General features: G+C 38.4%; 1 protein-coding gene across 2 annotated transcripts; it reads left to right on the top strand.

Moving 5' to 3' along the window:
* Nucleotides 1–2,283: 2,283 nt before the first annotated feature.
* Nucleotides 2,284–11,672, top strand: si:ch211-269k10.4 (uncharacterized protein LOC100150242 homolog). 2 transcript variants are annotated; one of them, XM_028791011.2, is made up of 6 exons: nucleotides 2,284–2,493; nucleotides 3,945–4,055; nucleotides 6,165–6,221; nucleotides 8,999–9,109; nucleotides 11,167–11,285; nucleotides 11,532–11,672. In XM_028791011.2, coding segments are annotated over exons 1-6 (552 nt in total). In that variant the 5' UTR covers nucleotides 2,284–2,340; the 3' UTR covers nucleotides 11,533–11,672. The 2 variants fall into 2 exon arrangements, with proteins under 2 accessions (XP_028646844.1, XP_051790435.1); XM_051934475.1 differs by lacking the exons at nucleotides 11,167–11,285; nucleotides 11,532–11,672 and having other exon boundaries at nucleotides 8,999–9,300.
* Nucleotides 11,673–12,968: the final 1,296 nt, after the last annotated feature.

Below are 12,968 nucleotides of genomic sequence, written 5' to 3' on the forward strand. Positions count from 1 at the left end.
GAAAAATGCTGTGCATTTGAATAGCATTATAACATTATAAGGATATACGTCTCTCTTTAACTCGCCAACTGAAAATGTTGGCTATAGGAGACAGACAAAAGAACGCTTTCACTAAATATCAGTTGAGCGCTGTGTGAACGGAATAATAATATTATTATTATTTTTATTTAGTTATTTAATTAAACTGTTTAAGAAGTCAAATTTCCCCCTGGGGACGAATAACGGCTATCTATCTATCTATCTATCTATCTATCTATCTATCTATCTATCTATCTATCTATCTATCTATCTATCTATCTATCTATCATTATTAATCTCATAGCCCACATGTCCATGAAAGCTTCATGTAATCGTGAATGTCGAGGTGAAGTTTCGCGTGTAATGGTCGCCATAGCTCAGTGGTTCTCAATCTGTGGCGCGGACCACCCTAGGGGGGCGCGAAGAAAGGGGGCCGCGAAGATGTGAAAAAAAGAAAACAAAAATCAAAAATATGAAAAATGCATCTATTGAAACCAAAACAAATTAACTTAAACTACATTCTGATACTAAAAAAATAAATATAGAATTAGATAAATGTCGATAAAAGTTATGTAGGTATAATAAAATATGCATCTATGATATATCATTAATTAAAAAAGAACAAATTGGTATTAGTGGGCTACTTTCAAAAAAAACTTGGGGGGGGGGGGGGGGCGATTAAAACTGTTATGAAAACTCGGGTCGCAAATACTTAAAGGTTGAGAAACGCTGGTTTACTGAGTGATCTTCGATCCGTCTGGGATGTTTTGGTGGCTGCATGTCCGACTGGAAGTCAATGGCAGCGGTTCGATTTCCGTCTAAATGCTGTCATTAATATTCTAGAAGTTTCTGTTTAGATAACTGTGATATTCGTTCGATAGTAACGGGTTTCTGCTCATTATGTAAACTTGTACATTTGAGTGCAAACTTGGGGGCTGAGTGATGGGCTCCTGCTTTGCGCCTGATGCGGACAGGGACTATGCGACACCTTCCTAACTGGCTGTGAGTCAAATCCTCATTCACTGCTTATTTCGTGCTCTGACGCGTCATATTCGTTTTAAAAGACCAGGGGGTCGGTGAGCGAGTTAATGGTGGGTACGGAGACGAAGAAACCGCTTGAGATGTTGGAATGCAAGTGGCGTGGAGACTCGCATCGCTTGGCACCCTGCATGAAAAAAGGCAGACAACAAAGCTGGAATGGGGGGCATAAACAACTTCGCTCAAGTTTAAGAAAATCAAAGAGAATCGAATATGAAGTAATAATACATGTTCATAATATCCCATATCATGAAACGTTTCCTTATTTATTAAGAATTTAAGTGCAATGAAGGCTCTTCGGAGCGGTGCCTTAGCGGGAGTCCTTATTGATTCCCAAAAGAAGCCTTCACTTGAGAATTCCATAAAGAGATTTTGTTTATTTAGATTCTTTTAACAAATAGTCACGAATACAGGATAACAGATTTGTAAAATAGCAGGTAGGTTAATGATTTTAAAAGGACTCCTGCTGCGTATGGGCTACATTCAGGTTTCCTCAATGTGTCGGTAGGTCGCTTACATTAAAGATTTCAGTTTTGTGTTCATACTAGGAACTTTTTTAAAACCCAAAGAAGACATTTCATAGGCGAAGAACCCTTGAGTGAGTGAAGGGTTCTTTATCAAGAACTTCTTCTGCAAGGAACACACAAGAGCCATTAAAGAAACGCGAATATTTCAGGTGTGTCGGTGCGCCTTTACAGTAATACAGTCCTATACGCACATTAAAAACGAAAAAGTAATTTGAAATTACTCAACATTAAACAGAAAAAACAAACAAACTAGACACCACCAAACGATACAGATTTAGAAGAAAAAAAATAAAAACAATACCCTCATTGTAGCAATGTTTGAAATGCTTACCACTCTAATTCTGAAGCACTGCTATTAAAAATAAAATAAAATATACAGTAAATGGTCAAACTGCTGCGGTGGGTTGGCACCCTGCCCAGGATTGTTTCCTGCCTTGTGCCCTGTGTTGGCTGGGATTGGCTCCAGCAGACCCCCGTGACCTTGTGTTCGGATTCAGCGGGTTGGAAAATGGATGGATGGATGGATGGATGGTCAAACTGTATTTAGTTCACATTTTCATAAATTAAGCATGCATAAATAATAGTTTATCTATAATCAAAAAGAAAAAAAATGATAATAAACTTTGCCAAGTCCTTTTGGAACTGAATTGCTGTTTTTCCCAGTGTTTGAAATTCATCTTCCATCATTCCCTCTTCAGAAGGTCCTCGGCTGAAGATTTGTCCTCCTAAGTCTCTTTAAACTGCTGTGTCCGCCATAATGGCAGAGCCTGACATAGAAGTAGAGAATGAGGAAGAGGAAGAAAACACTGAAATGGAACATTTTCTGAAGCGTTATGAGCCAGCATGTGTCCTCCCAAGACCCCCAAGAGCTATAGAGTCCTTTCTTAAAAAGGAGCCGGCAATGATGGGGGTAAGTTTAACATCTTTCTGCTTCTGTCTGTGTGACGAGAGTCCAACATACAGTATTCTCAGTTTAGAGGAGTTGATGGAGAAGTGCATTGAGTGCAAATGATTATTTGAAACGTAATCCAGAACAAAAAGTTTGCTAGATTGATGAAATGGCAATATAATGTAATAATGAAAAGAATGGAAGTGTAGAGGCAGATGAACGCTTCAGAGAGATAATGGCACCTTTAATACAACATGAGAAGCAGGTATTGAAAATGAGCTCCATAAAGCGTGAAGAAAACACAAACAATTTGGCCTTGCATGACTGAAACCGTGAAAACAAGTAGGAAACATGAAACTGTCTGGCACTGAAATTAAATACAGGACATCAAACTGTTCGGTACGGGTTATGATTTTTTTTCTTTTCTCAACACCCCAGTAATTTTAATAACAATTGTGGCTTCACCTTAAAGAAGTGAACACACTCACTCATGACTGAGTCACTTGTAGTCCTTTACCTGACAGTTGGGTCATTCGGAGGAACTGATGATTCCACATTGGTCTTCTCTAATGTGCATGAGTGGACCCTGGGATGGACTGACCACCCATACACGGCTGGTTGTTGTGTTTGCACAAGATGGCGCTGGGATAGGCCTGTTGAAATTAATTTAAGGGGTTTGAAAAGCTTACATATTCTATAAATAATATAACAAGTGTATTCTGAGGTAAGCATACCAGCATGTTTAAAAGCAGTCTACAATGGAAAATACATGAGGGAGATAGATAGATAGATAGATAGATAGATAGATAGATAGATAGATAGATAGATAGATAGATAGATAGATAGATAGATAGATAGATAGATAGATAGATAGATAGATAGATAGATAGATAGATATTAATTTTAGTGTAGTAGGCAGGATACCATAGATAGATAGATAGATAGATAGATAGATAGATAGATAGATAGATAGATAGATAGATAGATAGATAGATATTAATATTAGTGTAGTAGGTAGGATAAGATAAATAGATGTTGTGCAGTGTATTTATGGCTAAACCAAATGTTAGAATAGCTCCCTTTAATTCTTCATCCATATTTTATGTAAAAAGTTAATGTACTAAGCTGTTGCCTGCTTTCCTGCCCGTTTTAAAGGTAAAAAAAGATCTGCTCACACAAAAAGTACCACTTTTTAATAAATATGAATAGGTCTGTTAAATTGTTTCCTGAGACCATGAGCAGAGAGGACAGTTTAAGATAAGATCAATAACATTTGCTCGTGTACGTTGCTTATTCCCGATTATACATCAGCCGAGTGTAACTTGATGATTTCTCATCGATGCATTGTGACATATTAAAGGTTACTGATTGAGCCTTTAAAACAGATCATGGAGTTTGATTTCTCCCATCCTCGTATAAAACCTCCAAGACGTCTGTCTCTTTATCTGTCTGCTTATTTATTTGTCTCACAGATCTCGCAGATTGTTGTTGGTGTCATCAGCATTGCTTGTGGTGCGACGTTAGCCGTGTCTCCGCATTCACTTGTTCTCATCCTTAGACTGCCGTTTATTACTGGATTCCTGGTAAGTATTTAAGCTCGGTGTCCTGGTGTGACTGAGAGTTCTGTCTAGCAAATAGGCTGACATGTAGAAAAACAAAGTGAACTCTTTAATGTATGGTGGGCTACCTAGCAGGACACTAATAGATTAAGAAAACCTGATCTCAGCCTGTGGGACAGTATGCATCAAGAGACTTGTCAAAATCAGGAACCCATTGGTATTTCACAACTCTGTATCTATCTATTCCTGTTTATTTACTGTAGGGAGCCAGTTACGGATCTAAATAAACAAACGTTTCTTTCTGGAACCTTCTTGTGGATTGGTCCTTTTGGAACCACAAATGGTTCCCTTACAGCATTGCCGTGAAGAGCTTCTCTGGCACTTTTCTTTTTAAGAGTGCGCTTTCCACTATAATGTCTCTCAATCTGAACGACGTCCTGGTGGCTCACACTTTCAAATGCCTCCTCAAAGGCGACATTTGGGGGTGGCAAGTGGGGCGACCGCCCCAGGCCCCGCACCTAAGGGGGTCCACGTGTCCCTTTCGAGCGAATTTCTCAAGTTATATTCTCCTTTGATAAAGTCCGCGTGTTATCTTGCAAAACTGATCTGAATACTGTAATGAGAAATTCCGGTGTATGTTAACATTATTTGTATTAAATTTGCGCGCACGTTTATACAATCCACACATACCGGTAACAGCGTTTAACGTAACCGGCCCTGCGTGGGGTTGATCAGCCCTAGGCCAGCCAACCCGCACACGGCTAAAGCCGCCTCTGTGCCTCCCAAGCTTAGATGTGAAATTTGCACCCTTGGGAAGCTCCCAGACATAAAGTCCAATGAAGATTCCTTCTTTCATTTTTGTGTCGCTGCATGAGGTATTTGATTCCTCCTCCATCTCTACTCTTTGCCTTTACAAAGTTTATGAATCACCCCAGCTTTGTATGTGACGTGGGGGCAAAAAAAGTTCCTCGTTTTCTAGATTTTGTTTCTTCTGGACAATAAAAAGTCGTCTTAACAGAAATTCCTGGTTATTTTGAAGGACTAAGAACAAAGCAAAAATATTAATGGAGAGAAGAGGACGTGTAGCAAATATTTGCTGGGTTATGGTCTTTTTCTACTCCAAATATACTTAAATTAATATTCTATTCATGAGAAATTCTTATATCATGAAACAAAACAAATTATTGAAATATACAGTGTTTGTCACGGATTCTGATATCTTGTGAAAACTCGCGAAATTCCAATTCCAGAAATGGATTCAGCAAACCTAAAGCTATAAAGTTCGCCGATTTACTTACGGAGGAGAATTTTGGTGCCGACCAGTGTCGTTTATTTCGTGTTTCTATGGTTCTTTGTGTGAAGAGAAACGTTTGTGCGAGATCTGCCCGTACCAAGTGTCCCCGTGCTCTTGTTCAGGACTTCATTTGAAAGTTACAACATGGATCCACTGTACTCATTCTTTTCATAATTTGAAACACTCCAATCATGTCACCTCTTAATCTCCGTTTGCTTAAACTGATCGTGCACAAAACCAGCATGTCCACTCGCGATTGTCCAAAGTGCGCTGGACATTTTCCTCAATCTCCAATTTATTTTTTAAATACGACGGACATTCAAAAAGTTTCCGCACTTTTATATTTTCGTTGAAAACAGTGAAGGCGAGAGGAGTAGTAATTGGGCTTTAAAAAGTTGGTACGACGCTGGGAAGGTGACTTTGTGGAAAACTAATGTGAGTGGTTTTTGAAATACTTAATAAATAGAGTTTAAAAAAGTGCGGAAACATTTTGAACGCAACCTCGTATATTTTACATAGAAAACTGCAAACGTATGTTGAGTAGGAAAGTCATGACGGTAGACTTAATGACCTACGAGGTTTATAGCGCCATCAGCACTGGGACCACCATTAGCACCAGGAGTTGTGGTCCCTGTGTCACATGTAAGATTTCACATAACTGGAAAGTCTGAACTGCAAGAAATATAACTGTAAAATAAAATGAAAAACCGAAGGGTAAGAGAGCCTTACACTGGAAATACCAGATGCCTTTTAATATCATATTCATTTTTGGGTTTTTTTTTGATAGTAATAACAAAAATTTTTTAAAAATCACATAACTATGTATTTTTTTTCTTTAGTTTTTAGTGTCTGGATTGGCAACTGTTGTTGTGGAAAAGAAAACCATCATATTCTCAGTATGTATAGCCTTAATTGTTTTGCTCATACTATAATGAAAATATAGAAATTGGAAATACTTCTTGAGAATTACAAAAAGTTTATACCATTTAAAACCTATGAATTAACAGAGTACTTCATCAAAATATATTTTTTGTTAATTGATGTTACTTACCCCATGCAGTTTGTAGTGATGGCTGACAAAAAATTAGAATCTCATATTTTCATGCAAAAAAGATAAAAACGCTTGTCATATCAAAGGTGACCGAGACTGCACAAGAGCAAAAGATGTGAAAAACATTTGTGGATAAAAGAAAAACATTCTCATGTTTCACGTGTCGCATCTTCCACCTTTCTGTTATCCAGTTGTATGCTCAAAATATGCAAAACACGTGCATTTTTTTGCTAAAATATTACTAATTCCAGAAAAATAAGAGTACACCATAATGAGGAAACGCTTTCCCATAAAGTGTTTGGTCAAGAGTCCTGTCTTAAATTCAATCTAAAAGCACAGCATTATGGGAATGCCTTTCCTCATTCTGATACACACTAATTATTCCGTAACAACAACAACATTTTTTCATACATATAATGTAGCTCAAAGTGCTTTACATGATGAAGAAAAGAGAAAAAAAAGACAAAGTAAGAATTAAAATAAGACAACACTAATTAACATAGAATAAGAGTAAGGTCCGATGGCCAGGGAGGACAGAAAAAACAAAAAAAAACTTCAGACGGCTGGAGAAAAAAAATAAAATCTGCAGGGGTTCCAGGACACGGGACCGCCCAGTCCCCTCTGGGCATTCTACCTAACATAAATGAAATAGTCCTCTTTGTATTTAGGGTTCTCATGGAAGGACTTGATGATGATAGTCATGCAGACTTCTGGCTTTTAATCCATTAATGTAGGAACATCATGGTGTTTTGATTAGGTGAAAACTGGGAAAAGAAACAGAAGAGAGAGGAGGGGTTAGTATGGATTTTGGAGCCACCATGAATAGTTATGATAATTAATTGAATATACAGAGCATCAGGATTAAACTAAGATGAAGTTATGAGAAGGCCATGTTAAAGTAATGTGTTTTCAGCAGTTTTTTGAGTGCTCCACTGTATTAGCCTGGGGAATTCCTATTGGCAGGGTATTCCAGATTTTAGGTGCATAACAGCAGAAAGCCGCCTCACCACTTCTTTTAAGTTTACCTCTTGGATTTCTAAGCAGACACTCATTTGAAGATCTAATGCACAGGTGTCGAACTCCGGTCCTCGAGGGCCGCAGTGGCTGCATGTTTTTATTCTAACCATATTCTTCATTAGTGAGCCGTTTTTACTGCTGATTAACTTCTTTTGCTTTAGTTTTAATGAACTTGACTAAGACCCCTTAATTGTCTCTTTTTCCTTAATTAGTAGCCAAACAATAATGAGACATCAAACAAGCCACCATATGACAGAAAAAACAGAAAAATCATCAGATTTGGAAATGTCTGCTGTGGCAGAATGAGAGCAGCAACAAGCCATTGAATTAAATAACGAGTTTAATTAACAGCAAGAATCAGCTTCTCATTAAGAGACTGGGTGGAGTGAAATTGGTTGGAGTTTGAAATTCCAGTTTAGCTGGTCATCTGTTGGCTTGTTTCACGTCTCATTTCTGTTTGGCTGTCATTTAATGAAGAAACAAATCAATTCAGAGAACTGAATCCTTAAAAACAGGGCTATTGAAATGAAGGGAAAAGGAGTTAATTAGCAGTGAAAACTGGGCACTGATTAGGAAAAGGGTCAGAATGAAAACCTGCAGCCACTGCGGCCCTCCAGGCCTGGAGTTGGACACCCCGATCTAAGGTTACGATTGGAATATAAGATGTCAGACATTCCGATATATAAGATGGAGCGAGATTATTTAAGGCTTTGTTAAACATGAGCAGTATTTTAAAATCAATCCTGAATGACACAGGTAGCCAGTGTAGTGACATCAAAACTGGAGAGATGTGCTCGGATTTTCTTTTCCTAGTTAGGATTCTGGCAGCTGCATTCTGCACTAGTTGCACATGATTTATGTCTTTTTTTGGGTGGTCCTGAGAGGAGTGCGTTACAGTAATCTAGTCGACTGAAAACAAAAGCGTGAACTAATTTCTCAGCATCTTTCAATGATATAGGAGGTGTAACTTTTGCTATGTTTCTTAACAAACCATGACTAATGTTTTAGCAAGAAACGCATGCGTTCTGCTAGTTTTAAGCCTACGACTGGATAACAGTCATGTGGAATACGCGACAAAAGTAACATGAGAATTTCTTTTTTTCCATGAATGTTTTTCACATTGTTCGATGTTGTACAGTACTCATCACCTTTGCGTTCTGTTATATCATAATTATTCTGTATGAATACATGAGATTTAAAGATTTTCTGAGCTGTCGCGACAAACTACATTAAGTAACATATAAAAGAAATGTATTATTTTTGAGTGGTCTATTCCTTTCAAAGTTGTCAAATTTATTTGTAACACTTTAGTGGATGTTTTCTCTCTGACTTACTGACAAAAGGCACAATTCATCTTTATTATTTTTATTATCATCAGTCAATCTATTAGTGTCACTAACAAAGTTTACTATTTAGATGGCAATTTTTCTATACCTTTCTAACTCATGGCTGGCAATTTGGAAAGTGGAAGTGTTTATACAGTAACAGAATAATCTGCCCCTTTAATTAAACATTTGAAATCTAGCTGTGCAGAACAATTTATAATACATTTTACCATAAACTCTGTTTCTTTTAAATGAATGCTTGTGATGTTCTTTTGCACAGATGTGTCTCGCAATGAACTGTGGAAGTCTGGTGTCAGCGGTCATTGGATGCTTTCTGTATTCTGTCGATTTGTCGTACTGGGATAGTTATACTAACACGAAAGACATAAATGTGAGTTCAGTTTGTGTCATTCCCAGGCTTATGCTGCAAAATTATAAAGAATATTATTATGAATTGTTTCAAGGTCCACATGATGCTGTTCTGGATAAAATCAGTTGTTCAGAAAATGGCTGCAGGAATTAACAGGACAGTATTTTGATATTCACTTCCAAACTGTATGATGACATTAGGCTCTCCTGGTATTAACTTGTTCGAACAAGGTACACAATAAACTTTTCTTAACCATGAGTAAAAAAAAAGGAGAGATTCTAAAAATCGCAAAAAAGATGGATGAGATGGCACAAAAGAAAAAAATGGATCTGGAGCTTTAGATCTGCTGAAGAAACTTACGAATCTGCCAATGACTCTTGAGTTACTACAGTCTACAAGAATCAAGATGTCAGTCAATGCAATCCACAAGCAGAGTCACAATGAAGAAAGAAGTCACAACCTTAGCCAGATCACTCATTAAATCATGGAAGAAACTCTTGGATGAACCAGGTAGTGGTGGTGGTGGAGAAGATAAGATGTCAGTCAGTCAGTCAGTCAGTCAGTCATTATCCATCCCGCTATATCCAAACACAGGGTCACGGGGGTCTGCTGGAGCCAATCCCAGCCAGCACAGGGCACAAGGTAGGAAGAAATCCCAGGCAGGGCACCAACCCACCACAGGGCACACACTACACACACACACCGGGCACACACTAGGGACAATTTAGAATCAATTTATAACATTGTCAAGCCTTCTTAGTCCAGTTCAGGATTGCATAGGGTCAGAGCCTCAACCAGGACCAACCCAGGACAGGACAATCTTTATCTTGATTCTATTGTATTTTATTTTTGTATATTATATTATCTACTCCTTTATTTAACAGTTTTCCTTGGTAGGTAGGTAAGTCCTGAAGACAGTTGTGGTCTGTAGAGGGTGCTACAGAGTCAGACTCAAATATGGCCTGTGAAGCAAACATAAATCGAAACCCAAATCTGTTTCTTTATGTGAGTTTTACTGGGCTGGCAAGTAAGCTTTGTCCAGTACCTCCATACCAATCAGATACTACATATTCTATGTGCTACTTACGTCTGCGTGGTGTGCATTGTTCATGTGGCGTCTTGCACCATGCCTCAATGGATGTACTGCACTCGTAATATTGAGCGCTGTGTAAAAGGACACATTATACATGTGTGTGCATTGAAGTGAACATCAGCACAGAAAGATTCATTGATATTAAATTAGCTTGGCGGCTGCCGGCAATAAGCACAGCTCACACTAGTCAGTCAGAAGTTAGGAGTGTCTACACCACCACAGGAAGTCCTTGAAGAAGTGATTGTTTTTCCATGCTACCTTGGGCCCACAGTCCCTGCCCTGGGTAATTTCTCTGACGCCTCTAGAATCATCACATTCTTTGTGTACGAGGGGCTTGACTAGTATAATATTATTGTCAGAACAGTGGTCTGCACTCCTGTCTCACAGCTCCAGGACACTGATAATCGAGTTTGTGCAGGTATTCCGTTTACCTGTCAAAGCCCAAAGACCTGCAAGTTAAGTTGTTTAGGAACTCCGCATTGTCCTGGCATCTGCGCTGATCCCTGCCTTCTACCTGATGCAAGTGGAATCCACTTTGGCTCCCACAATTATGAATGCAATTCAGAAAATGGATGAGTATTTTCATCATTTTGTTTTCGATTTCCTTTGTTCTTTTACTTTCATCGTTATCTGTATCTTGACTATGAGTTTTGTATATTGTCCATGTAAGAGGTTTGTGTTAGTTCTTGTTTTGATATTCAAATGCAAGTGCAGACTGTTTTACGTGACCATTGCATTTTACTTCACCTTGCAGTTTGTTTCCTAACCTTGGGTGGTGGAGGGTCTTACAGGGAAGGGAATCACATTATTCAAACGATTATATCATTTGTATGGTACCTAAACTGTAAGGTTTACTGAAATGACAGCAGTCAGACAGTAAGTACATGGATCATCATAGCCCACTTCTTTAATCGCCAACATGGAATTCATGTGCATTTAGTTTCACAAATGATGTCATTTAAATTGTTTCCGTAATGTCTTTCAGAGGATCACTGCAGTCTTAAAAGCAATGCTCCTGGTTCTGACCTTGGTAGAGATTGGCTTTGTGGTGCCATTGTTATACTGGGGCTATAAGACACTTTACAGCCTAAAGCCCCCTCTCTGGTAAGTGTAAACTGTACTGCTAAGCAGATTCAAAGGGAAGCTTTACGGTTAAATGTTTCTGTATTATATTTCACCACTGTGTATTTGTATTAACAATTTTCAGGATTGTTTTTGACACCACATTGCTTCATTATTGCATCTAGATGGAGCAATGGTAATCACACTATCATCATTATGATCTTAAAATGTATTATGGAGGCGTCTCTGTGAATTTCAGGTGTTCTAATTTATGTTTGCTTCTCACAGATTTCTACGCCAAATGTTAAGGGCTCACCACTTCCAAATGGAGCCATCCATGAACTTCAAGTTGTGCTGCAGTGGATATTCATAAAACAAGAAAACTGTCAATTCTGATATCAGATTCAGATCACAAAATGTTTTCAGTGAGGAAGGGTGGGCATATGTGCTGGTGTTGATGGAATACTAGAAATGCTGAGGTCATGTTCTTTTTTCATTTTGCATAGCTTATGTTGTTTTTTTACTTAATTTTTTAAAGAAAAGTATATTCCAGGTAAACCTTCTTTTATGTTGCTTTAAAGCAGAGGTGCCCCCACTGTTTTCAGCTTGCGACCTACTTTTAAAATGACCAGGTCGAAATGATCTACTTATATTAAAAATACTACACACACACACGCACATATTATATATATATATATATATATATATATATATATATATATATATATATATATATATATATATATATATATATATATATATATATACAGTGCATCTTGAAAGTATTCACAGAGCATCACTTTTTCCACATTTTGTTATGTTACAGCCTTATTCCAAAATGGATTAAATTCATTTTTTCCTCAGAATTCTACACACAACACCCCATAATGACAACGTGAAAAAAGTTTACTTGAGGTTTTTGCAAATTTATTAAAAATAAAAAAATTGAGAAAGCACATATACATAAGTATTCACAGCCTTTGCCATGAAGCTCAAAATTGAGCTCAGGTTCATCCTGTTTCCCCTGATCATCCTTGAGATGTTTCTGCAGCTTAATTGGAGTCCACCTGTGGTAAATTCAGTTGACTGGACATGATTTGGAAAGGCGCACACCTGTCTATATAAGGTCCCACAGTTGACAGTTCATGTCAGAGCACAAACCAAGCATGAAGTCAAAGGAATTGTCTGTAGACCTCTGAGACAGGATTGTCTCGAGGCACAAATCTGGGGAAGGTTACAGAAAACTTTCTGCTGCTTTGAAGGTCCCAATGAGCACAGTGGCCTCCATCATCCATAAGTGGAAGAAGTTCAAAACCACCAGGACTCTTCCTAGAGCTGGCTGGCCATCTAAACTGAGCGATTGGGGGAGAAGGGCCTTAGTCAGGGAGGTGACAAAGAACCCGATGGTCACTCTGTCAGAGCTCCAGAGGTCCTCTGTGGAGAGAGGAGAACATTCCAGAAGGACAACCATCTCTGCAGCAGTCCACCAATCAGGCCTGTATGGTAGAGCGGCCAGACGGAAGCCACTCCTTAGTAAAAGGCACATGGCAGCCCGCCTGGAGTTTGCCAAAAGGCACCTGAAGGACTCTCAGATCATGAGAAAGAAAATTATCTGGTCTGATGAGACAAAAATTAAACTCTTTGGTGTGAATGCTAGGCGTCACGTTTGGAGGAAACCAGGCACCGCTCATCACCAGGCCAATACCATCCCTATAGTGAAGCATG

Source organism: Erpetoichthys calabaricus, chromosome 12, assembly GCF_900747795.2.
Source record: "Erpetoichthys calabaricus chromosome 12, fErpCal1.3, whole genome shotgun sequence".
In the NCBI taxonomy this organism is placed as follows: Eukaryota; Metazoa; Chordata; class Cladistia; order Polypteriformes; family Polypteridae; genus Erpetoichthys; species Erpetoichthys calabaricus.

What these genes read in the sequence shown, in the direction of transcription:
- si:ch211-269k10.4 (XM_051934475.1), top strand. Translation starts at nt 2,341, where the DNA reads ATGGCAGAGCCTGACATAGAAGTAGAGAATGAGGAAGAGGAAGAAAAC. An exon ending in AGGAGCCGGCAATGATGGGG is followed by an intron (nt 2,494 to 3,944) that starts GTAAGTTTAACA and finishes TTTGTCTCACAG; the next exon opens with ATCTCGCAGATTGTTGTTGG. An exon ending in AGAAAACCATCATATTCTCA is followed by an intron (nt 6,222 to 8,998) that starts GTATGTATAGCC and finishes TCTTTTGCACAG; the next exon opens with ATGTGTCTCGCAATGAACTG.